The 26,897-nt window shown below is 39.3% G+C and overlaps 1 protein-coding gene across 1 annotated transcript in view; it reads right to left on the bottom strand.

The window, feature by feature from the left end:
* NOL10 (nucleolar protein 10) overlaps nt 1–26,897 on the bottom strand; it is a 108,689-nt gene that overhangs the window by 7,504 nt on the left and 74,288 nt on the right. Inside the window, exons 14-20 of the mRNA XM_001918262.6 lie at nt 24,764–24,890; nt 21,909–21,988; nt 21,632–21,730; nt 20,006–20,095; nt 11,200–11,373; nt 10,460–10,707; nt 862–964 (exon numbers count right to left, since the gene is read on the bottom strand). Of these exons, the coding sequence (XP_001918297.2) occupies nt 862–964; nt 10,460–10,707; nt 11,200–11,373; nt 20,006–20,095; nt 21,632–21,730; nt 21,909–21,988; nt 24,764–24,890 (921 nt within the window). The remainder of the gene's footprint in view (nt 1–861; nt 965–10,459; nt 10,708–11,199; nt 11,374–20,005; nt 20,096–21,631; nt 21,731–21,908; nt 21,989–24,763; nt 24,891–26,897) is intronic.

The following is a 26,897-nucleotide window of genomic DNA, read 5'->3' as shown; positions in this document are numbered from 1 at the left end:
GGGATGATAAGGATGTCCTGAAATTAGATAGTGGTGATCATTACACACCTTAGTGAATATACTAAAAACTCTGAAGTGTACAATTTAAAGATGCAAATTTTATGGCATGTGAATTTCATTCTAATTAAAAAAAAGAAAATCAGAGGTGGAGTCTTTGTCCCTCTTTCTCACTTGGTGAAATATATATTAAGGGAGATCGACTGAACGAGAAAAAATTTTTGAAAAATAAAACCACGTAGTTTCACTCATCAGTTAATGGCAAATATTTAAGCAGCTTATTCCTCCTATAATGTGGACCAGTATTACTAAGGCTGACTAAAGAAATGACTCTTACAAATCAGTTTATAACCTATTATATAGGCTATATATAAACCAGTGTGTACCCTAACTGATGGAGTAAGTCGCCTTCCGAAACTATAGTACCCTGGGTGAGCCGGACATTACTGCCACGAAGGTGCTAGAACTCACCGATTCTGGGTCTTGTTTAAAGTCCATGTGAGCTTTCAGCCTTCCTTTACAGCCTTAGCTGGTCAGGACTGCTGCTTTACAAGGCTGCACCTCGGGCCCCAGTGACTCAGAGACCACACTGCCGCTTCCTCACCAACAGTGCCAACTCCCAGGTCACTAAGGTCCCGCCTCCCTCAGGACACCAGAAACACACCTGCCTCTGCCTTAGTCAAGCCGTGTACCCTCCACCTAGGAGGGGCTCTGGCTGCAGGGAAAAACGCTACAACAGGAACACACCTTCCTCAATAGGGGAAAAACCTGGGGAGGCAGTTCTGAGGTTGGAAACACCCACAGCACTATTGGAAGTCTATTTTTCTTTTGTGAATTAAAAAACAACACTAAAAAACAACTTACCCTCTTTAAAGTGAATGTCAACTGTTTGCTGCCAACCGTGGTGTCTGATACACTCAACGTCCCATTTTTTGCTTCCAGTTTCAAACGATCTTCAAGGGTTTTACTGTAGGAAATTTAAGAGAATGACAATGAGAATTATGTTTTGATTTACCATTTGAAACAAGTTTTAATTACGACTGATCACATAAAGAAAAATCTTTTACATGTGTGGTAAAGATAAAAATGGCATTCAATTAACAGAACAAATGGAAAGAATTAGGGGCACTCAAACAGTCATTACTCGCACTCAATAGATGTACAATGAAAACAATGGCTGCCAAAAACACCCACTGATTTAATATTTTAAGTGGTGGTTCCAAATATTTCAATGGTTGCTACTTATCTTACTAAATCATATTTCTGAAGCCCAAATGCAAGGAGCAATACGTCTGAAGCCTGTAATTTACTGTAATGGTCAGTGGCACTTATGTTTCTAAAGCATTTTATATTTAAATCATGCACAACTTAAGCATGTGAGTATTTCAGCAACTCATTCACCTTCTACAAAGGAGTGAACATGAACTAAGTCTCAGGTCAAACCACAGAGGAGGCTGCAAGAATTCTGACTTCTTCCTCAGTGTTAGCTCACTGGCCTGCACTCATCACTCATGGTACGAACAACCTGAGACACGAATCCGTCTGATTACACACAGAGAAACCAAGAGCAACTGCACTGAGGGTGAACTCTGATTCAGCCCTAGTCACTGCCATTTCTCCAGGTGTCCTTCCTTTCAATTTCTTACTTGAATTACTTGGACACACTTTACCCCAAATTTAAAATTCATTTCATTTCCTGATCTTGTTTTCTAAATTTTTCTAGGGTCTGTTTATATAATCTGTGTCCCTTTATGGTATGCTGGGCCTTGCAATTCATTGTCATCTGCAATTAACACCATCCCACCTTTGCTTTATAAGATGATAAATTTGAATTTTGTACCAGTTATACATATAACAGTTGATTGCATGTTGTTATAATAATGTTTTATCATAAAATCAGAACCTTTGGCCCTTTTTGTTAACTTGGTTGAAAGGGGAAGAAACTGAATTAAGCCTAAAGATATAGAGTTTGAACATTAGCTCCACCCCTTCTAGAAATGGCTAAAGCAACTCCTTTACATGCCCGTGATGAAACTGAGAGGGGAGGAGAGGGAAGAAGAGAAAGAATATGGTTCTCTCTTCCATTCTGTTCTCTCCTCAAAAAAAAAGTAAACACATTTGCCTTTCTGATACTCCTTCTACCAACTAAGATTGAATGTGCCCGTTTAAAAATTTATACTAAAAGACTTGATTGAATAAAAAAAAGACTGAATTATGTGAAAGGGTCTTCTTTTTCCCAAAATACGACCTTTGTAACTAATTACTAAGGAGAACACAGCTCCTAAATGATCCATAAGACAAAGAGACGCTCCTTTGAAATTTTGAAGCTAATGTTTGATGTTCGCACCATGAGAGATTTCTCTCTTGTTTACGATTACTAAAAAAGTACTAACCATACCCTCTCTACATAATTTGAGACATAAAGTGGTTGGAGCAAAAGTGGCACTCTTTTCCAAGCAATAATGTTATTAAGAAGCACTTTTAAAGTACTTTTCATCTTCAAAGTTCTTTACAGATTAACTAATTAATCCTTTCAACATCCCTGAGACAGAAGTATTTATCCTTTATAGATGGCAAAAAGGGAGGTAAGATGGTAAGGACTTGCCCCAGGCCACAGAAGGATTCAAGTCTAAAACCAGGATTCCAATTTAAGAATCTCTGGTTTCCAGGTGTGTGTCAGACGATACTTGATTTATAAAGTTTGTTCAGGAAACATGTCCGTTAAGTGTTCTGAATGACAAGCTCCCACCTGACAAGCTGAATGAAGTTAATACTTAGTTTAGCTTTTATTTTTTAACAAGGATTCAGCAGTGAGGTATAAACTGACTCTAGCACGCATGTGAATTATGTTAGCCTAAGCAAATTCCTCAGCCTGCTCATTTCACTGTTGTTCTTTCCGTTCATAGCTATAAACTCGGAGGCTGTAAAGTTAACAGGACTTCTGAATAACCGTGGAGCCACCGAGACAAGGTGGTACACAGAAGACACTCATTTGGGAAGAAAAAGACTTTTCAAGTAAATTGTGGGAAATTACTACTCTTAAGAATGACCTTATTTCCTCCATGATAGGGTATATAAATTCTGGTTTTCTCTCAATGCACTTTCGATGTGCACATGTAAAAACTTGTTCTGTCTAGGCTACTTGGAAAGACAAGCCGAGTTTTAGGACGAGCCATGGCAGAAGATCAGACACAGGGCCCGAGTGTGGAGAGTTCTACATTAAAGCAAGTCCTACTTCCCTCCCTTTGAAAGTCAGTTTACAGAATGTGGCTGCTAACCAGCAGTTCCAAAGCCTGCTCCTTGAGTGTGAATTCAGTCAGAGATGATTTCAGAAGGAGACAGACACCTGGAAACTCTACTGTAACAGAAGAGCAAAATGCAGAAACCCACAGTGCATGTCCTTCTCAGGGCTCCGTCCACACTGGCCGCCTGTGGCAGAGGAGCGCTGGCATTCCCTTCCTGCCCCCGGCCCTGCCCCACCCTGCTGCTTCCGTCTGGTCTTCAGGTCTGCCGGCTTTGGGGTATGTTGTTATTCAGAGTAAGGCTAAGAGTTTTAGGGGAAAAGACCTCACTGCCGCAAGAGGAACAACAACTCCCCCAGATTTGTGGGGACTGCTAAGGAAAAAGAGATGGGCTTCAGAAGGCTGAAAGTGAGAGGAACCACTCGGCACAAGATACAGAGGGCTCTACGGGGAAGAACTTGAACTATCAGTAGGCCTATCTTAAAATAAAAAGAAAAATGAGCATAAACTACAAGGGCAAAATCAAATTGGATATTTATTAGATGCCCCAAGAAAGCTGAAAGATTTACTTCTTTGAGGCTTTAAAAACACACACTACTACTTCTTTAATTAAAACTATTTAGTTAAAAATAATGCTCCTCAACTGAGAGGTTTTTAAATCACTGTGCATGGAAAGGGAGGTAGAGGAGTGGAAAATAATATCCATAAAGGCACATGCTTTAGTAAGTATAGCATTCAAAAGAGTTACGCTAACTTTAATTAAAATAAAGGAAGCACCCTTCACAGTCTACATCAAGGGGAATAAGAAGAAAATGGAGACATGGAATCTGCAGAGAAATGAATTTTAAGTATTTTAAAATTTTAAGCCCTTTGTTTTAACTTTGAAAACTATTTACATGTACTGTAACAATCACTGAAAACATGATTTCAACGCTTTCAGTTTGCATGTTGCTTCAAAGCCCCTATCTTAGGAGATGTAAATTCAAGCAACGATGGAGTCTGACACCTTCATCTATCAGCTTAGTTGAAACCTGAAAAGACTCCTAACATCCACTGTTGTTGCAAGTGTGGGCAAACAGGCCCTGAGTAAGACCGCAAAGTGCACAAAGCCTTTTTCCAGGGCGATGTGGGGCAATGTGGCCCGTCTACCACACACTCCTTTTGATCCAGCAAATTCCATTACTAGGTAATATAGTCTAGAGAAATTCTTGCACACGTGCACACATTTATAACTGAAAAAAGATAAGAGAAAAACAAGAAACAACCTAAACACCCAAAATAAGGGGATGTTGTTATGGCCCTTATGAAATATTTATGTAGCTGCAAGGTAGACTGACGTGTACTCACAAAGAAAAATTTCCAAAACTTATTGTTAAATGAAAAGAGTAAGTTCTTCAGCAACATGCTCAGTATGATCCACTCCTGTAAAAGAAAGAAGAGCTAAAACTACACGTATGTGAGTGTGTACACACACGAGTTCATTCTGAAAGGGCGTGCACAGCAGCTACCTCAGGGAGGGAGCGTGGGGGTGTAAGAGACTGACCTTTCACTCCACATTCTTAAGTATTACAATGGAAATATGCAAACTATTACTTGACTACATACTACCTCAGTAATAAAAGAGTCTCCGTAAGTGTAAGTTTGGAGTTAAGTTGCTTTCAGAAGTAGATTTTTTAAATGCTTCTCTTAAAACAAGACTGCCTTCTTTCAGCTCTCATCCACTATCACTGAGGAAAATGAGCCGAAGAGTAACCATAGTTAGTTCACAAAGTCGATAAGCAGACGTGATAAGCAGCTCACCCAGAGCTCCTAAAACTGCCCGGAGAAGAGGAGTTCCCCAAAAGGCAGGAAACGTCCTAAACACCTTGAATTTCCAGGACCTACCACAGGGTAGGTGCTTCAAAGAACGCTTTCATGAACTGAACTTAAAGGGCCACTCAGCTGGTAGTATTCATTACCCAAGAAGAGGAGACATCCTCGGCTTCTGAAATTCAGAAAACTGTCACTGCAAGGACTTGCCTCCTCCAGGGCTCAACAACAGACAGCTCGGACGTTTACACGACCCCTTGCAGACCACGCTGCCCCACATAACTGAAGGGGCTCATGTGCCCAGGCTCCAGACGCAGGCCAGCAAGCAGGATCTTCCCAATCTCTTACCTAGAAATGTGATTCTTTCCATCCTTCTGACTTCTTTCCCTGTGTCTCTGAAGATGTACCCCTTGTCCTTTCTGAGGCTACAGCTCCTGGCCCCATTGCCTCCTGGCTGCTTACCAAATTCAGCTCTGTCCATTTAGTCCATTCTCTCATTTCTTTACAGTCCCCTTTCCTAGGTTAACTCCTCTCTGCCTATTAACATATCACATCTCTCAAGCCTAAAAAACCTTTCCTGTCAAGTTTTTGGCTTTGACTCCTTCCTTTCACTGCCAAACTTCTTGAAAGAATCATCTACACTAATTTTTCACAATAATTTTTACCTCCATTCATTGATCGATTGATCATTTGGTCTGAGTGCCTGAGAAACCAGTTCCAATAATGCAATCTTCCCAATGGCATTTTCCAACCTTTGTTCCGCAGACCTCCCCACTCCAGCTGCCGTTTGTACCCCATCCTTCTCTCTGACAGTCTCTCCATGCTTGGCTCTTCAGTTTCCTCTGCCTTTCGGAGAACTCCTCCGTAATTTTTACTGTCCATCTTCTCCTGTGCCTGTCATCTAAATCAGAATCCTTAGCCCTAGGCTGTATCAATGTATCTGTGACGTTTCTAAAATTTTATGTATTACTCTGCATGGATTTGTATTTTTCTAAAGAGAAGATTATGGTTTTTATCCCAGACTCAAGAAAAACATTTGCTGTTGCCAAGGTCTGCATTCTTAGCTCTCACCGCACTCCACACACTCATGGTCAGTCTTTCATGCTGCATTTCACACAACAGCTGCTATCCCTTCAGCCAACCTCTCCGGCCCCTCCGACGTTTCCATTTGTCTGCCGAACATGACCAAAAAAGACATCTGGCACTGCAGACTTAACGTGCTGAATATCCAGCTCAACGCTTTGAGCCTTCAATCTGTTTTTCCTTCTATATTCTTTATCTCAGTAGCAACAGTGCCAGACCCTTCAACATCATCCCTGGGTCTCCCTTTGATATTAAATTAGTAACCAAACAATGTTGTGGCATATCATTTTTCTCAAGATGGTCTTATGAATAATTTGGTTCTAAGTCTGTCTGCTCCTCTCTACCCCTGGTCAGGCTTTCAGCACTTCTGACTGGGACTACTGCATAGTCTGTTAGCTGATCTCAGGGGTCCAGTTTCTCCCCACCTTTTCTCTCTAAAACTGAGGTATTTCGTTAAGAGGTTTCTGGGAAATAGGGACGTTTAATGCCTGTACGTTTTTATCTTTATTTTCTACAGCAAACATGTACTGCTTTTATTTAAAAGTATAAACATTATGGGCACGAAGGGCTGGTATCGATTTGATCATGTCACTCAGCTTACCAACTTTCCTTGGCTCTCCAGTGGTCAGAACGGGGCCCAACACGTCCTTCGGGCCTCACCTACTGCTGCTCCCCGACATACTCTAGGCTCTTGCCACACAGAAACAGTCTTCCCCGCCGCGTTCACACAGCGTCCTTGGCTCACGCTGAGCCTCTGCTAGAACGCCATCTTCCCAACCCTGCTTTCAGTGCTCATCTTTTCATCTTTCAAAAGACCACTTTCAATATGACCTCTTATAAAGATTTCTTTAAGTCTCCAAAAATTGAACCCCTTTTTTTCTTATGTCTTTCACATGCCTCTTCGCAGGCCACAGAGTATCAGCGGGCATGTGAATGCTCCAGGCTGTGGGCCGCACCTGTCCGGTCCAGAACGGTGCTTTGCTCACACTAGGTACTCAGCAAGTGTTTGATGAATGAATGGATGGGTGGAGAGGCTGAGAGGTGGAGGAACACACTCACAAATAAAGTCTAGCTACTGTAAGGCATATAAATGCGTGTGGAAAGACATACGCATTTCTCTAAAGCCGTATTACTCTGCCAAGTAGAGAACAGAACTCACTCAAGTATTGAGTTACAATCCACTGTTCACTTTTCTCTTTACAGAATAGTTTTAAAGCTGGGCAAGTACCAGTGAACGTTTAAACGTAATACACTCAATTTTGATGTTGTGTTTTATCGATTGCCTTGTAGTAACTCGCAGAATAAACATAAGGAGTCACTTTAGTTCTCTGAAGGATAATGGTTCACTGCTTCATTAAATAATATTAAGATACTGCAAGTTCAGGATTTGCCAAAATAATCCAGTCAAGACTAGAATTCAATAAGCGGTTTACGCCAAAATGCCAGCAAACCGCAGGCTATTCATACCAAAGGGTTATTACTTTAAGCAACGGGATTTTTCTTTTAAGCCCATTTAAGTATTATCACTTAAACAGCTCCTCCGCTTAAAAAAAAGCTTTACCTTAGTGATGTTTAACTCAGTAAGAATGTTTAAATGCGGTGCATTAACTTAGCTATTACTTATTCATTAAGTAGGAAGTTTTTATCCCTTTTGTTTCTTACATTAAATTTGCTGCTACAACCCACAGGCAGAAGAATGTCTGTGAGATCAGTCATGCCTCCCACCCCCAAATCATGGCCTCCTGTTTCCATGGTTACACTAAAAACAACTGCTCCCAGATTTCCCTGGTCATGGGGTAGTGGAGGGAATAAGTTCTTTCTCAGCACATCCTGAAAGGGTAACTTTTCCAGTTGCCTGACACGCAACCAAGGTGCAGAAGATGCATGCTTTCAATAAGGATTGATCAAGTGCCTACTTCAGTCTAGGCACTGACTCAAGAGCGAGGGACAAAGTAAATAAAACAAGACAGAAACAGCAGATAACCTAACAAAGAAATTCACTCTACAGAATCAGAAGACTAGAAACATGCCATCTTCCCCCTGCTTCTGAGTAGGACTCCAAAGACCTAAGAATAACAGCTATCTAAAAAGAGAGGCTGCACACACTGCTGGCAGGAAATGTAAATGAAACAGCCTCTTTGGAAAACAGTTTGCCAGTTTCTCAAAAGTTTAAACATAACGTTACCATGTGACCAGCAGTTCCGCTCCTGGGTATACAGCCGGGAGAAACGAAAACATGTCACTGCAAAAACTTGTACATGAATGTTCACAGCCACATCATTCATAATAGCCAAATAGTGAAAACAACCCGAATATCCACCAACTGATATATGGATAAATAAAAATGTGGTATATCCGTACACTGGAATGTCACTCGGCAATAAAGACAAATGAAGCACTAACACATGCCACAACATGGACGAACATTAAAAACATTGTGCCGAATAAAAGAAGCCACACATTGCATGATTCCCTTTATATGAAATGTCAGAACAGGCAAATCTATAGAGACAGAAAGTGGACTAGTCTTATCCGGGGACAGGGCAGGGTGGGGCAGACAGGAGTGAGTGCGAATGGGGTACAGAGCTTCGTGTTGGGGTACTGAAAATGTTCTAGAATTGACTGTGATGATGGTGGCACAACTCTGTGACTGTCCTGGAAACCAATGAATTACGCGCTTTAAGTAGCTGAATTTATGTTATGTGAATTATATCTCAAGAAAGTTGTTATAAAAGAAAAGTGAGGTTGGTAGCCAAAGAAAATATCTTTAAAAGACATCAGTCTATTAACTACATTCTTTTTTTACCCAAATATCTTTTGTTAGTTAGTCAGAATCAGAATTTCCACATGCTCCTGGATTCTAAATCAAAGGATTCACTCAACTTTTGGGGTCCCAGATATTTACTAGAAGCTGGTGAAATAAAGACGAACAGGCATATCTCCATTCCAGAAACAATTCAACCTGTCCATCGATGTCCTCCCGCCTTGTCCCCCTTCCTCCATCTGAAAAACCACATTTTCCTAGAGAGAAAGCTGGGAGCTGGAAAAGCACAACGTAGAGAACTTGTACTGCCCCAGCCCAGCATAACACCTCATCTCTTCTGCCCAGCTCTTCCTCCTCCGTCTCCCCCGCTTGGCTCCCCAGACCTTCAAGCTCTTCTCCTAATATTATCTACTATGACCATCCATCACATTCGAACCTTATACATCAATACTTAGCCTAGAAATTCTGAGAGACTTTAGTAGCTACCTTGTTCCTCACTTAGATTCTGACAACTGAAACTCTTCAAATAATACCATTTTTGAAGATTGATTTTCTTTTTTTTTTTTAAAGATTAGCACCTGAGCTAACAACTGTTGCCAATCTTTTTTTTTTCCCCTGCTCTTTTCTCCCCAAACCCCCCCAGTATATAGCTGTATATTTTAGTTGTGGGTCTTCTAGTTGTGGCATGTGGGACCCCATCTCAACGTGGCCTGATGAGCGGTGCCATGTCTGCACCCAGGATTCAAACCAGCGAAACCTGGGCCACTGAAGCAGAGTGCGCGAACTTAATCACTCAGCCACGGGGCCGGCCCCTGATTTTCTTTATTGTGGTAAAATATATATAACAAAACTTACCACTCTAACCATTTTTAAGTGGACAGTTCAATGGCATTAAGTGGTATCTCACCCATTTCCCTAACGGGTGGTATCTACCCATTTCCCCTCTCCCCATGCCTGGCAACCACCATTCTGCTTTTTGTCTCTATGTGTTTGACTATTCTGGAATACTACTCTTTCTAATCTCTCAATTTTCCTGCAAAATGCTTAACATTTCTGGCAAATTTTCCAAGTGACCTTTTCATTAATCACATAAACTGAGATGGGGGTAAACAACTGAAATTCTAATTTTTTTAAATAATTTTTTTGTTAAGAGCAAAGAATTTGTTACCTCTGTTAACTATCACTGTCCACAAGGCTTCAAGGCACTGATCCATATAGCACAGAATCAGATCAGTATCCCTACGTTAGAGAACCCGATGGGGAAAAACCAAGAACAACAAAAACAAGTCTGGCTGTTGCAGTGTAAACATGCTCTAATGTACATTTACCAATACACAGAGGGCTATACCCTGTGCTTTACTGTATGTAAACCATACCTCCAAAAGCTGTTAAAAATAATTATCATAAAGACCAGTGTATTTTAATAGTGACATTGCCCTCAGGCCTTGTGGTGCTGCCCTCACGTTAACTCCAAAGATCAAAATGTCACCCTTAGGGCAACTTGCCAGTGAGGAAAAGCAGGGCTCAACAACACGTCAGTCATCACTGAGAGTGTGTTACTCACTTCATCAGCTTCTGCTTTGTGGCAGAATCTTTGAAGCTTCTGAATTCTTCTCCTGCTTTGATCTCATAAAACTGGGGCTTGAGGACCGTCTGCTGGTCCTCCTTGAGTCGTTCCTGCCGCTTCACTTTTTCCTCCTGCTGGAGAAGTCTGCGTTGTTTCCTGACCTCTTCAACCCAGGCCTTTTCATCATCTGAACTCTCAGAACTTTCGGCATCACTTGGTTTTCCTTCCGGTTCTTCCTCCTCTTCCTGGAATAAAAATAGTAAGAAGCAGCTCCTTCCCCCCAACCAAACACTGACCCATTATTCTTCTAAATAGCATTAGCTCATCTGAGTAGAAGATGTTGTATGGACTGGACAAAAATGCCTTTAGTTAAATAAGATATAATCCTAAGGTGAAAGTCAAACAAATTATATTTTGAGCGTACTCAAAGACTCTTTTAGCTTCAAAGAAACTTTATATAAACAAACAATGAGGGGCTGGCCCCGTGGCCGAGTGGTTAAGTTTGCACTCTGCTTCTGCAGCCCAGGTTTCGCTGGTTTGGATCCCGGGTGCGGACATGGCACCGCTCATCAGGCCATGCTGAGGCGGCGTCCCACATGCCACAGCTAGAAGGACCCACAACTAAAAATATACAGCTATGTACTGAGGGGCTTTGGGGAGAAAAAGGAAAAAGAAAATCTTTTAAAAAAAAAAGAAAAGAAACAATGACAAACTCTAAATGATTCAGAGTACATTACTTTTTCATGAAGTTCCTGTTGCTCTAAGAGTCTTAGTTTCTTCTTCCTTTTTTCACTAATTTTTGAAACAAGTGGATTCAAAAGCCTAAATTCTTCACTCTCTTCATCTACTTGGAAGTCAGGGTTCTCAAACATAACTTTAAATCGATCATCGGTGAGAATATTAGGGAGGCTCTATAAGAAAAAGAATGTAAAAATTTAAAGTTAATATCTGAATAAAATCTGACCAGAAATATGGCTTAAAAACATTTCACTCAATTATAAATTAATAAGCTGCACAAGACATAACTTATTAAATTATTATAAAATTTCTTTAGAACTAGTTTCCAGAATTTTCTAATTGCCCCGGGACTTATCTTCTACCCACAAAACAAATTCTACTAATCTTTTTCACAGACAATATGTATTGCTTGGACATTACACATAATGAGCTAAGAATGTGCCTTTTTGGCTAAGTCTATGCTTAATACATTAGAAAGAATTTTCTTCAATTAACATTTTAACGCAAAAAGACTTTTCAAAGAAACATATGTTTTTGAAACATGGCTTTTTAAGCATAGCTACTACTGAATTAAAATTAGCGAGTCTTTCAACTTCATATTCCAAAACTGAGAGACGAAGTATACATTGACAAGTCGAGAATTAACACGGTGGGACTTGTGGGTAAGCTTGCTGACTCAAGTGAGTTATTGGAAAGATAAGGGATGTTTCCATCCCTTATAGATAGTCTCATAAATTTTTTTCTCTAGGCCATTTAATTGTTCTCAAAGGATACACTGTTAAAACTTTGTCATTTTGACAAAATAAAACTTTGTTATTCAGACTCATTTGGACAGCTCAGGAGTGATACAAAATTCTTCTGTTTGTACCAGTTTTGAACAGAAAGTTTTCTAGAATGTACTGTAAACTGATGTGTTCACGTAAACAGATGACAATCTTACACACTCAGGGCTCTCCTATTGTTCCTTCCCTGCTATGGCCTTGGAAACCAGATAAATCAACCTAATTAAAATGGTTTGTAAAACAGAGTAAACAGCCCGAACACAGGCTGGAAAAGCTAACCTGTTTGTGTTGGACTCCAGCTGTACGGAACGGACTTTGTTTTACTGACTGTTTCTCCATTATTTAGAGTAAACAAGGTTGTAAGCAGCTGAGTTCTGAATACTGTACTCGTGTAACAGAGCTACATGAAAATGCGGTAAATCGTGAGACATTAAGGAACGTGGCCCGTTTATTACCTACTCTATGGACCTAAAATCTGATAAATCCTACTTAAAATTCTATGATATACTGAATATATACTTGAGATATATTGAACAAGTCTTCCCTGATTAAATATCATTTCTGAGACAGATTTAGGTTCAAAAAAGAAAAAAGACAGATAAGATCTAGTTCCTGATCTGAAGGTGCTCACTCACAGTCTAATAAGAAAGCAAAAACCAGCTGTACGCTACAGGCCTTATGAAGGACGCTAACCAGCTGAAAGAGGTCCAGGAGCAGAGAGCTGATACACAGTCCCAACAAGAGACATCTCAGAAGGGCTCATAGGGGATGTGCCATCTGGAGGAGGCTTGAAAGAAGAGTAGGTTTCAACAGATAGAAATCTAAAGAGCATTTCCAGCTCACTGAGGAGTGGTGAATAGTCTGATGATGCAAGAACAATGGCGAAATTTGAAAAAGCACTTTTTGATCAGGTCAGGTTCTAAAGGATTTGAAATACCATGACCTTTACTCAGCAGGTGAGGGGACTACTAGGGAAGAAGAGGATGAGGAGGAAACAGATGCCCGAAGTGTGCTTCAAGAATCTCCGATGGCAACGGTCCTCAGCAGCATGGTATATGATGGACTGCTTAGAGAGAAACCAGAGTCATGAGGAAGACTAAGAAACCACTTGAGAAAACTGGGAGAAGAGCCAGGGCCTGAATCAGGGCAATGGGAATCTAAAGGTGCGAATACGAGTTCTTCAGGAGAGGATTATCATGAGATGCACTTCTAAGTTAGAATTGGTAGACACAGCTATGGAGGAGATGGGGGAAGGTTAAGAGTGAAAAACAGGGTTGGAAATTTCTCTCAAGTGTCTAGCTTAAATGACTAGAAAGCTGGTGATAGCATGAGTCAGGATCCATCATTGGAGATCATCAGAAAAAGAGGCATAGGGTGGAGTAAAGGGCAAGAAATTATGTTCCAAGAAACCAAGATGTCCTTTAGTAGGTGAACGGATAATTAAACTGTGGTACATTCAGACAATGGAGTATTATTTGGCACTAAAAAGAAATGAGCTATGAAGCCATGAAAAGACACAGAGGAACTTAAATGCATATTACTACATGAAAGAAGCCAGTGTGAAAAGGATGCATATGTATGATCCCAACTATATGACCTTCTGGAAAAGGCAAAACAATGGCAACAGTACCAAGATCAGTGCTTGGCAGGGGTGAGGAGGGAGGGGTAAACCGGCACAGCACAGAGGATCTTTAGGGCAGGTAAACGGTCTGTGTGACACTCTAATGGTGACACACATCATTACACATGTGTCCAAACTCACAGAATGAACAACACCAAGAGTAAAGCCTAATGTAAACTACGGACTTTGGGTGATTATGATGTGTCAATGTGGGTTCATCAATTATAACAAGTGTACCTTCTGGGGGGAGATGTTGATGGTGGGGAGGCTGTGAGTGTACGGGGGCTGGGGGTACATGGAAAATCTGTGTACTTTCTGCTCAATTTTGCTGTGAACCTAAAAACTACTATAAAAAAATTAAGTCAAAAAAAATCCAGTGAATGAGAAAAATTAACAAAGAAAAAGAAATTATGTTCCACTTAAGACTGGTGAAGTCTATGGTACAAGAATGTTATCTGCATACCGACGGACACCTTTAGGTGTCCTGGAACAAGGCACTGGGCCTCAGGTGAGAGGAGAGGGCTAAATTGTAAATTTGGAGCTCTTTGTAAATATAGGAGAGGTGATAGTGCCAAAGATCCAAACATTTTCAAATGAATAGCTATTTACCTATTACACATTTCCAAGTAAAAATAAATAAAGAAAACCCAAGGGAAATTTTTTCCTTTTCATCTTACTGTATTTATTAAATAATCATATTTAATAAATAACAGAGGAAAATGTTAAAAAAGAGTATGTTGCTAGTACTCAAGTTTTTTTCTTAATTTAAAATAATAAATTGCATTGCCTAAAGACAAGTATGCTTTGGATGAACAATTTATAAAACAAAAACTCTTCTGATCCAGCTGTAAAAATATTTCCCCCAGAGATTTTTCCTAGTCTAATTGTTTGTTTCCACAGCTGTCTTAAAAAAAAAAAGAGAGGAGGATAAGATGTAGTTAGTGATGTTCTACAGTAGTTTACAAGTGTCTGGCTAGTGATCTACCCTATAAATACACGTGTACATATGCTAAACACTTGTCATTCAAATTTGGAAAACATCTTAAAGTACTGTTCATACCTAAGTTCTATCTCAAAGACATATTTGTAGATCTGAGTAGGATGCTTATTATTAATATTTTGTCCCGACACAGTAATATATATGAGGAATGCCTGGTATTTAAAACAAATTAATTCTTTCAATGCTGTAATATCTATGAAATTAAGTTGATGTAGACTTCTGAGTAAAGATGGTGGTTTGAACACAGGCCTCTCCTTTAATCTCTGCTAAAACCCCACTAAAACAATAGAAATGGGGATTTAAAAAGACACTCCTTAGGGATGAGAAGGATAGGAAAGGAAACAGGAGCAATGAGATTTTGGAAGCAAGAAGGAAGGCCTTGCACCTGCCCTCTCCATCTGGAGGCTTCTCTGGAGGGGCAGCTGTTGGGCCGGGGCAGCAGTACGTGAGGGCAAAGGAAGCACCTGGTACCAGGGGATGCAATGAAGGTTCGCATGTCGGGGCTGCAATGCCTCCTGGGCCCAGCGCCCCAAGTTCACTTGACTCTAGTTCTCAGACACAGGAACGCAGTGGGATCTGACCAGCCCAGAGAAAGACCGAGAAGATACTGATTCTTCTCCAAATACACAGTTTGGCCAGGTCAGCACAGTGACTGATGGGCCCTGTCTCCACCTCAGAGTTTCCATTCAGCCTTTTAAATCCTTCACTCTTAAATATGAATAGAAGACCAAGGATCACAGCAGGGAAAAACTATTTAAAAATTTTTTTTCTAGAAAATTTCCCAGCACTGAAGAACCTAAGTTTCTGGGTTGAAAGAGCCACGAAGTGGCCAGCAGTGTGGGCTGAATTTCTGGATGGAAGGTGGCCCCAATGAGGCAGAGCCATCTGTGGGAGACGTCTTTGAACTCACCCTCTTTCTTGACCTACTCTCTTATTTGGAAGAGCAAACCCTAAGGAATTTCTGGAAGAAAAAGAGCATGTAAGGGTCATTTCTTTCTTTTTTTCTTTTTGAGGAAGATTAGCTCTGAGCTAACATCCATGCCCACCTTCCTCTACTTTATATGTGGGACGCCTACCACAGCATGGCTTGCCAAGTGGTGCCATGTCTGCACCCAGGATCCAAACCAGCAAACCCTGGACTGCCAAAGCGGAACATGCAAATTTAACCCCTACGCCACTGGGCCGGCCCCACATAAGGGTCATTTGTTATTGTTGTTGAGAACTTGAATGTTTAAAAACCTCTTCAGGGGCCAGCTCTGTGGCCGAGTGGTTAAGTTCGCCTGCTCCACTTCGACGGCCTAGGGTTTCACTGGTTCGGATCCTGGGCATGGACCTAGCACCACTCATCAGGCCATGCTGAGGCATCCCACTTAGCAGAACCTGAAGGACCTACAACTAGAATATACAACTATGTACTAGGGGGCTTTGGGGAGAAGAAGAAAAAAAAAAGATTGGCAACAGATGTTAGGTCAGGTGCCAATCTTTAAAAAATAAATAAATAAATAAAAAATCTCTTCACTATACCCTTACTGTGATTGACTGCTTCTCTGGGTTGGAAATAATATTCCTTCAGAAAACTGAAGGTTCTTATAATTCTGTATCCAATATGGTGGTGAGGTAGAGTGAATCCCTAAGATGAATGCTGTGGACCAAGATGTGAAGGCGACCAGACCAGAATGAAGCAGGGCAGAAAGACGTAGAAGAGACTTCTTCCTCAGGAAAGTAAAACTAATGTAACAACTGATCTTCACATAAACATCTTGAGATGAGATTTAGACAAGCGGCAAAGAACTGAGAGTTAGTGATAACCATATAGAACGCGGACAAAAAAGTCAATCGTTAAGTCCAGGGAAGACGAAGATTATGCAGGAAATGTAACCAGAGACCATGATGTGACTCCGACTCCAACACAAAGAGCATTTGCACAGTCATTACAATGTAAGTGCTCAATAGTGACTTACCCCAAATTCCAATATGATTTTATTGGGAGGGAAGGTTATCAAAAGACAATGCCTAACCTTAAAAGTCAAGAAGTAGCCCTATGGGCAGAGTTTTGCACTAAAATAATCAGCTGAAAAGGCAAAAGTGTTTGTCTCAAGTGAAGCAAAAATAGGGGCAGGAGGAGAAAAGGGCAGGCGGCAAGAGGACAGAGGACAGCCAGTGTTCCTAACAGACCTCAGAGAAACACTGAATCTTTAAAACCACGTGTGTACAAACATAATAAAAACAAATTTTAACTGGTACTAAAAAAGTTGAAAAAAAGTAATATTTTGGATGTTAAAACTGATCTTACCCAATGCAGAGTGTCTATGCATGATTCTATCTTTTTGCTAGAGAGATGAATTATTATTTTAATATAAACTCTTAATGATATTGAATAATTCCTGACGCTGTTAAATCACCTCTTCCCTGGTCTCCAGGCCACAGAATACACTTAGCATAGAGATGTCATGCATGACAATATCTGACTGAGCTGAATCCAAGACAAGTACTTTCATACAAGACTTTAAGGCAATAGCAAAAATCGGCAGAAAAGGCTAACAGGCAGGAAATGACATTTGTAAGCAAAACGTCTCTAACCAAAACTCAAACCCTTACAAATCAAATAGGTCACTGGTGCCTGGCTCTCAAAGGTGCCTGTGAACACTTGGAGCTCAATACATATTTGTTTAAAGAATAAATGAATACCATCAAATTTCTAAATTTGGATAAAGTCCACATGATGCTTACTGACATTATGCGGTGGGTCATTTCCTATTGTAGGTTCAACTGAATGGCAAACATCTTATTAGACTTAATTATGTTATCAGTGGTCGCAGTATTTGGGAATATGCTTCACTGTCTGCCTCCATGAAATTTCAGTTGGAGTCAAAGCAGAACATAACCGCATGATATTGACTTTGTAATCAGGAGTTATCAGAGCTATTAAAAAGCTCTTCAGAGTTTAAAGAGCTGATTTCAAAGACAAGACTAATAAATTGCTGATGGATTTAATTCTTTCATGTATCCTTTATAATTATAATGAAGGATTCTTTCCTTAATTCATGAATTTTTTTAAGGTCTTCATTTTAATTAGATAAAACTGTTAAACAATAAATCATACAAGCTTTGTCTATAACAGCCTCAGTTTTATAAGACTATATTTTAGAATTTCTGGAAAGAAACTGAGCTCTGATAATATGATCTGATTTGGGTCAGCAAGCCACCAAAAGGCAAATTAGGGACATATTTTCCAAATACTATTTTCCAGCAGAATTTTATCAGGTGACATGGCCATAAAGTTGGCACTTTCGAGCTTTCAACAACTGGGGAGAAACTGCTGTTTGATGAAAGAAGAGAAGAATTTCCAAGGTTCTTCCTCTGCAGTCGCAGAGAAACAGTAATAGCCTGATGAATCTTTACAGGATGACCCTATTGCTTTGACAAAAAATTTTAAAGGCACAGAGCAATCGTGATTTTCCCCATTTACTATTAAGACCACTTCACAGGTTTTCAGCTCTCATGGTCATTTTCACCATCCTGCACCACTGTGCACAGTGAGGATTGCCTGTGTTATAAGTCTCTGGCTGCCCCAACCTCAACAAAAGCCTGTGAAACAAAGGGTGGCTGGTGAGGAAAGGAGACTTTTCCCAAATGTTTATAATCATCAGGGTTTTGTAAAAAGGCTCCTGAACTGTGTACACCATGCTGCACAAGGTATCAGAATTAAATATTAACTCGTGTCCTACCCACTATAACATTAAATGTAATGATAAGGACTCATAAGTATAAAACATAGATAGGAACACATATATCTGCAGCCTAAATTAGTTCCACTCTCTTCCTACTGAAGCTTTAGGGCACATAAATCCAAAGATCACGTCCTTTTAGCTTGTAAAATGACATTATGAAGTTGAAAAGTTACCTCCCTACTCATCCTCAGGCTGGGCTAACAAGAAGATCAATGTGAACATATTCTGAGGAGAAAGTCGACACTGCAGGAAGCACTTTTTAAACACTTTAAGATATACTTACACATTTAACACACTGATGTAAACTAGGAAGGTGCATAGCCATAGCACACAGATGTAAATTAATATAATAAGTTTAAGTAATTGTTTCATCATTGGTTTATTATTCATGTAATGAAAATGGAAACATAAAAGCCATCCATCTATTTACTAAGGAAGGCTTCCAAAAATTAAGATTTAAATAATATATTAAAAGAATGTAATAGACCAGGATGAGAGGCTGCAGAAAGGATCAGGAAGCAGAGGATAACAGAAGGCACAGTGAGTGCGAATCCAGTTAGAATTCACAGCACCAAGAACGCCCCTCTCTGGTCCTGTCCTTGCATGTTATAGAAGAAAAAACTATGGCCCAGTGAAGGTGAGGGTCACCACAAAGACAGGACTAGTGAGCAAGGGGCTCAGAAATAAGAACCTTTAGTTGCAGTCCCTTGGCACTGCTGGAGAGAGTGGAACAAAAAAAACACACGACGAGCTCCCTCACTAAAAAAAAAGTTCACTCACCTGGTTAAAAACCAGAGAGAGAAAAGAGAAACAATAAACAAGCAAACAAAACCCTCCTGAGAGCTCAACAGAGCTGGCCTAAAGTCACAAGGTTAGGCCATTTACTCAGAGTCAGGTCCGGCAGGCTCTCAGGAGAGATTACAATTTACAATTTACAACTCCCCTTGTGAATGACCAAGCTTGCTTATCTGCCTGCCTGATCTAAGCAGATCAGACAACAGCACTGGGCAGGAATGAGGAAGTCTTTACATGGCTGGGAAAATTAGGAAACTCTTCTCCTGTCTTGACAATATCAGCTAAATGAAGCCCTAACCCTTATTTATTTTATGAATCCTTTTTGTCGATCTTCACATTAGTAAAGGAAGGTGGGCAGCAGTTAGATGTGAGTGTGTACACTCCCCATACTGCCACATCTAAATAAAAATTGGTTACTTCTGGAATTATAAACAAACCTAGTTAGTATAAAAAAAACCAATAAACAGTCATTTAACAATAAGAGGATTAAGTAAATTATAATAATCCATAAAATAGAAAACACAGCTCTCAAAAATATTTACAAAGAATTTTCAATAAAATGGGAAACTACTTACTTTATAGAACCAGGATATTTTATACATTATCTTGCTGTTATAGTTTATAATTTTAAGGGAAATAAGACAGGGAGGAAATTCACTAAAATATTAACGATGCCTTTCTCTGGGGAGAATTATATAGGTGACTTTCTTCTTTAAATTCCTTCCTATTTTACAAACTTCCCACACTGAGCATATACTATCTTATAAGCAGAATAAAAAAACAAAATTTGTTTTAAAGAAAAATAAAAACACAAATTATGATGACGAAAATGTAGAAACAATTTATCAGTATTTTCTCTGCCTTACAAAATCTTACCTTAACTTTCTTCTTCCATGTAGATTTTTGCTTCTCCTCCTCTTCCTCAATTAATTTAAGCGCCAGCTCTTTGTTAACTTTTGGCAATTTCTGGTACAGGAAAAAAAAGAAAAAGCTGTACTAAAATACCTACATTTTAGCTTTAAAGGTTGGTAGTTCTATAAGGAGTATAACTTCACAAACAGAAGATATCCAATTCTTATTTTTAAAATTTCATTATCCCCAGAGTAGGAAAGAATGTGGACACAGATGATGTTATCAGGTGGGCCACGGAGTACAAAAACAGCAACCTCATCTGACTCTTCCCAGTGCACTGAGAAGCGAGCTGGGAGACGCGCTATTCGGCTGAGGTCAGCCTCAGAGAGTCTAGGCCCCTAAATAAGGGGAGGCCACCAGGCCCAGTATTGCAGCCTCTGGCTGGAGTTGCAGGAACTCCTACAATGCGACTAATAATGCTAACCGCACTATTTCCTGCTTCTGAAATGGTAAATTTCTACGGGGAATTCTAGATGTGAATCTGACAACTCTCAGGATAAAGCTATAGGCCACTTATTGTCCTTTTCCACTTAGTCCTTTATGTCTCACAGTAAGTAAAGTATAACTGACAAATAATGCAAAAATCTGGGATAAAAGGATGCCATATCCTAGTGTCCCTTGCCAATGCACAGGCACATTCATCACTCTTAAAAACTTAAGGAATAATCTGGAAAAAGGAAAAAACAGTCATTAGTCTTTTGTACTGAAAAAGTGTGTGTACATATGTGTGTACATGTGTATACACAGATATATTTATTTATTTAAATTTTTAAAACTAATGTTCGGTTAGAAATTATTGCATCGTTTTTGGTTAACTTTAATCAAGAGGGGTTGCTAGAGACTAAAAGGGGGCAGGGTGGGGGTGGGGGGACTTGCTCTTCCCTGTCTGTTTGCTGTTGGGTTGGCATCACACATCAGCAATTCTTTGCCCTGGCAACAACAGGTGGTTCCAGTTGAGTGGGGGGTTCCAGTTCGTGGTTTTCCAACACTCCTAGGGGGTCTGGACCCAGCTCCTCAGGGCCTGCCTCTTCCCTGTTGCCCAGCCCTGGAGTGGTAGCTGCTTCCTGCAGCCACTGCTTCTCTTATCAATACCTTACTGTTTGCCTTTTCAGTTCTCTAATACCCGGTTAACAATTCTTTATGTTAAATTCTCTCTATTAATATAACTAGTGTGGTCTGATTCCTGTCTGGACCCTGACATAGTCTAATGACCATTTCCTATGACCCAAGCAGCTATCCTAAGATCCTGCCAATGTCAGTAAGCATGGGGATTAGCAAAGCCCCAATACTGCAGACATGGCAAACCCATTTGAAAACGCCATCAGAGTTTCTTAGCCGGGCTGACGATACCAGTCCGCTTGGCATTACTTCCCACAATACCATTACCACAGAGTCCAAAATGATAACAGTGCAAAGAGTACTCACCCTCATGACAAACAAAATATACCAAAAATATTAGTAAAAGACGTATACATAACTAAGGACGGAAAAAAAACGAAATGGATAGCAGATTTCTTTGGAATAATACACAAAATGAAGATTAAGTACTTTTCTCTAGTAAACTTAATGGTAAGTATGTACAATATTTACCTTTAATTGGACTCTCTGTGCACGTGTTTCTTCTATCTTCTGTCGGATCTTATCTTTTCTATATTCTTCATAAGCAAATGGATTTACCATCAACTTCACCTTTTCAAAGTAGAAAAAAAGAATCATAGTTAACAGCATGTTTCATATAGACTATGACAAACTATGCCAAAGAATAGGCAGATCTCTTACAAACTATAACTACGTTTTATGAAAATCCAAGTAAGTAGAGAAGAAATGGCTCATTAATCACCTAAAATAAGTGTAGTTTTGTATTTACCTTGTGATAGAGTCTTATATCCATGAAAAATCCATGCATGTATGCCCGGAGAAAAGGTGATCCAATGAGATGTGTGAGCCCTGGGGAAAGTTAATCAGAAGAAGGCAGGTCCTTATGAAATCCTGATTAAAACTGAAGTTTTTCTCAGATTATTATTATTAATATTTTTTAAAGATTTTTATTTTTTTCCTTTTTCTCCCCAAAGCCCCCCGGTACATAGTTGTATATTCTTCGTTGTGGGTCCTTCTAGTTGTGGCATGTGGGACACTGCCTCAGCGTGGTTTGATGAGCAGTGTCATGTCCGTGCCCAGGATTCGAACCAACGAAACACTGGGCCACCTGCAGCGGAGCACAAGAACCTAACCACTCGGCCACGGGGCCAGCCCCTCTTAGATTATTATTTAATAAGATTTCACGTCTGAGTAAAATGTAAGGGTCAGAATTACTAATCTTCAATAACTATGAAAAAAACTTTAATCCACTTTAAGCAATATTATCCTTACTTATTTTAAACCTAATACTAAGTGTAAAAATGACGAAAAAGTCTTTATGAACTCAGACAGACTGCTACAGAAGGGTTCCTTATACTGGCAGTTTTCAGATTTTTGGACCATGAATGAGTTCAACTTAAAAAATAATATTGGGATCAAAAGTCAGTCGCCAACTTTGGTACTGCCAAGTAGAACAGTGGTGGTGACAGGTGAGGAACACTGTTCTATCTCATGATTTCCCAAAACAATGAACACTGTCACAACGTGAATGTAGAAAGGGTATGTTCTTTCCCAAGAAAGAAGAGCTGACAAATTTCTATTAACATATATAAACATACATCAGCACATTAACACATCCATGCTTCACCATGGATCAATGAAAAGTTCACTGACCATCAGTGTTTGAGAACCATTCCCTGAACAATATCTTTCATAGGCTTTCCTGGTTTTAGTAGATTATATTTAGAATTAGTGGTGCTGGTGGTCACATAAGGACACTCTGCCTATGTTATAGAAATTATTTATTAATTGCAAATATTTACACAGAGAAATGTTATGAGGATATTTATCTTCAAAATAAGACAACATGCGATATACCCACATGAAGAGCAGCTTTAGCTGATATAATACTAAATAATTGTGTTTCTAAGGAAAACTTTACCCTGATTTCCAAATTTTAGAAATAAACATCCATCCAGACCTGGAAATTAAGTATTACGCAAAATTGTGCAGGTGTACAAAATAGTATACGTTACAGAACATCAAAAGGCAAAATTAAATTCAGGATAATCTTGTAAAATAATTATACAACTTGGTCAGAAAAATACTTTTCTAGAATCTATTAGATTAATAAAACTACAGGGGCCGGCCTGGTGGCATAGCAGATAAGTTCCGTGCACTCTGCTTCGGTGGCCCAGAGTTCAAGGGTTCAGATCCTAGGCACGGACCCAGCATAGTTCATCAAGCCATGCTGTGGCAGCATCCCAGACAAAATAGAGGAAGATTGTCACAGATCTTAGCTCAGTGACAATCTTCCTCACTCAGCAACAATCTTCCTCAAGCAAAAAGAGGAAGACTGGCAATAGACGTCTGCACGGGGCCAACCTTCCTCACACAAAAAAAAATCTACAAAATATCAGTGACTTTTTTCTCCAATTGAAGAATGTAGCGAGTATGACACAAGCATATTGTAAAAATTATGTTGGAAATATTTAAGAAGGCACTTCAGTAGGACGATCCTATTTCACCCTACTTCATTCATAAGTCATTTTTTAAAAGGCTGAAGACAACTCTCTTCTTTTTTAAACACATTAAAATTTAAAGAATTATTGTGGTGCTAACTTCAGACAATAAATGCTGTCTGAACTAACTGTGGTATGAAACATAGCTTAAAATACAGTTTAGGAACCTCTCAATCTATTTATTACATGATTCTATTTTCTGTTGTATATCTATTTGTTCCAAGGACAACTGAGTGGCCTAGACTTGTGGAGAATGAGTCCTCAAAGTTTTTTCTACTCTCAATAATTTGTTATATAGCCTTTTCCCAACAATAGAACAAGATTAGCAAACTCTACTCTCTCTATCCTACAACTAGTGCTAGGCACCTGAGATAAACAGGCTCTTCCGAGGGGTTAGCGCGGCTCTTAACCTCAGCCACAGATAGAACTCCAGCTTAAATCCCAACCCTCACACTTACTCCCACTGAAGCCTTTGGCAAGTGACTTTAATCCTTCTATGCCTCAGTTTCCTTATCTATAAATACATCATAACAGTAGAGTTGTGAGGATTAAACGAGTTGTATGTAAAACACTCGGAACATTGCCTGGAACATGGTAAGCCCCATGCAGGTGTCAGCAATTATTAAGAGGCATTTCTAGGTTTGCGAACTTTAAGCGTAAAGTAACTATGAAGGTTCTACATATTTGAGGATTCAATCTATGGTTTCCACGTTTTGAATGGACTCTTTTATAAGCAAACCTAAAAGAGAGCCGGAAATCATTTACTTGCAGGCTCTGAGATATTTTCAAAATCTTGTTACACTAAAATAGTATTTGAAAAAAGATTTACTGGTTTCTTGACAGATATTTTTTCTATTCATAGCTAGTGTGCTAAGAAAAAATTATTCTGCATTTAAGACAGGAAAAAAAGCTTCAGTAGGTTGAATTTATCTGAACCTTTCTCTAAGCAGAGATTACAAACTTGACAATATATAGTACGTATAATATGTTTAGTATATGACTTGGCAGAAACAGAAGATTGGAAAATCAGATGAATACGACTCCATCACTTCTAATGTTTGAAACTCAAAAAAAAAAGTAGAAATAAAATAATTTTATAAACATTTTATCATAATTTTTTTACCTAAATTTTCAAGGTCTTTCTTGGTGACAAATTTGTAATCATCATAAACTGTGCTTTCTGGATTCTCTTCTAATTCTTCTGTCAAGTTGTCTAAGAAGGAACACCACCTGGGAGCAGGACCCAAAACCTGCCAGGTTGATGAAAAGGTTAGCAAACATGCATTCTCACCATGCCAACTAAGAGTTAGTCCACAATCTCATTTTCTTAAATACAATTTTTAAATCTTTGTTTCTATTAGAAGTCTTGAAAAACAACTGCAATATGCATAATCAACAAGTAGATAATGGAAGAGAATAAACAAAGTAGGAAGAACGTAGGCTCATGAGGGAAAAATCTCTTAGTCTGGGATACAAAGATATTCATGAATACTCTTAGATTAGAACTACCAAAACACAAATAAATAATTCAGGCACTTATAATATCCATCCATCCATTTATTTATCACCTCTTTCATTCAAAACAGTAGTAGAATCTACAAAAGCATACTTGGTATGAAAGATTTTTTAAGTTTGCCACTGATGACAAACAGATGTCTAAAATAAGAACTACCTTCTTTCAAGGGTTTTCAACTAATTATTTGATACTTATATTTGATCTTGTATGGTCCGCTTCATTTAATTCATTAACTCATTAAAATTTAAAATTCTGTAATAGAATTCTTCAGACTTAACCTAAAATGGGTCACTAGGACCCACAAGTTAGTCCCAATGAAAGGTTGAGGAACAAAAGACTGAAGAGAATTTATAACCAATTAATAAAATATCAATACTTCACTTTGTAATCCAACTACTTCCATAAAATACTGTGGCTGCTTTTTACTTCTTGTTGTTGATACAAATCTGTCCCAGCTCGATGCCTCACCCACTGAGGTCAAAGTTTATCCCAGAGGAAATAAGGCTCGCTCGAGGGGTGGGGGGGGGGGGAAGCTACGCCATTGAAATCTTCTCTCAACGTGGCGGCTTTCCGAAGAGAGCCCTGGGCTCTGACAAAACGGAACTTCCAATGACTACGTGCCTGCGTACTCCGACAGCAATCAATTATAAATAGGAAAAAAACAAAAATCATAATGGAAATTAAATCTAGCTTAACTTTTTGGAGAAAGGAAGGTAGGAGGAAGAGAGCTGTAACAAAGAAAAATGACACCTAATATCCTATACAATCAAAAAAAAAAAAAAAAGAAGTAAATGTTAGAGACAACCATATCAATTTAGTTATATTACTTTGCCTGATTAGAAAGGGTGACTCTCCTCACCCACACAAAGGCTATGGGGCTCATGAACGTGAAAAACAACTCTTTTTTTTTTTTATGGCAGTAACACTGGTTTATAACATTATATAAATTTCAGGTGTATATCATTATATTTCGATTCCTGTGCAGATTATATCATGTTCACCACCCAAAGACTAAAAAACAACTCTTAATGAGCAGAAAAGGAGTCCTATCAAGAAGTTTCATGTTAGCATAATCTATACAACTTTTAAAAATAGATGTAAAGGTTTTGATACACTAAGTGGTTTGACTATAACCATTAAAGACAAATCCTTAAGAAATATAAGGTATTCTTAAAAAACTCAATGTAAAAAACTTTTTAAAGAAACTGCTATGATTTTAAGCAATTTTAGGACAGTAGCTTGAAGTCAACAAATATACTAAACATTATTCCATACAAAGCACTGTGTAAAACACAGTCATTGACTGTGATGTCCCTGATGCAATTTAAAATCCAGCTGGAACAGAAAGGCATGTGCACCCACACACACACTCACGTCATGTAAAGCAATGAACTGAGACTGCACTGAGTCCATGGGGAAGACTGATCAGGGCGGGAGAAAACAGGGCAGGTTGGGACATTGAAAAAGTCTATGTGAAAGGACTCCAGGTTGGAATGAACACACATGAGCAAGCTAGAGAAAATCACAGGGGACCTTCTGAGAGTGAGCATTTAGGCACTCGCAACTACAGGCGTATCTGCTTCCCATCAGTTATCAATCTACAAATGCAAAGCTCTACCATACACTGCTGTACAACCTAAGACAGCAATCTTCTCTCCTTGTAGACAGCAAGAAAGTACACTATTAGCACTTTTCTAAAATATAAGATCCAAGATACTGTCCTCTTGGGGGGGTAAGAACC

This window comes from Equus caballus, chromosome 15 (genome assembly GCF_041296265.1).
Source record: "Equus caballus isolate H_3958 breed thoroughbred chromosome 15, TB-T2T, whole genome shotgun sequence".
NCBI lineage: Eukaryota > Metazoa > Chordata > Mammalia > Perissodactyla > Equidae > Equus > Equus caballus.
This window is presented reverse-complemented; position numbering and strand designations above follow the sequence as displayed.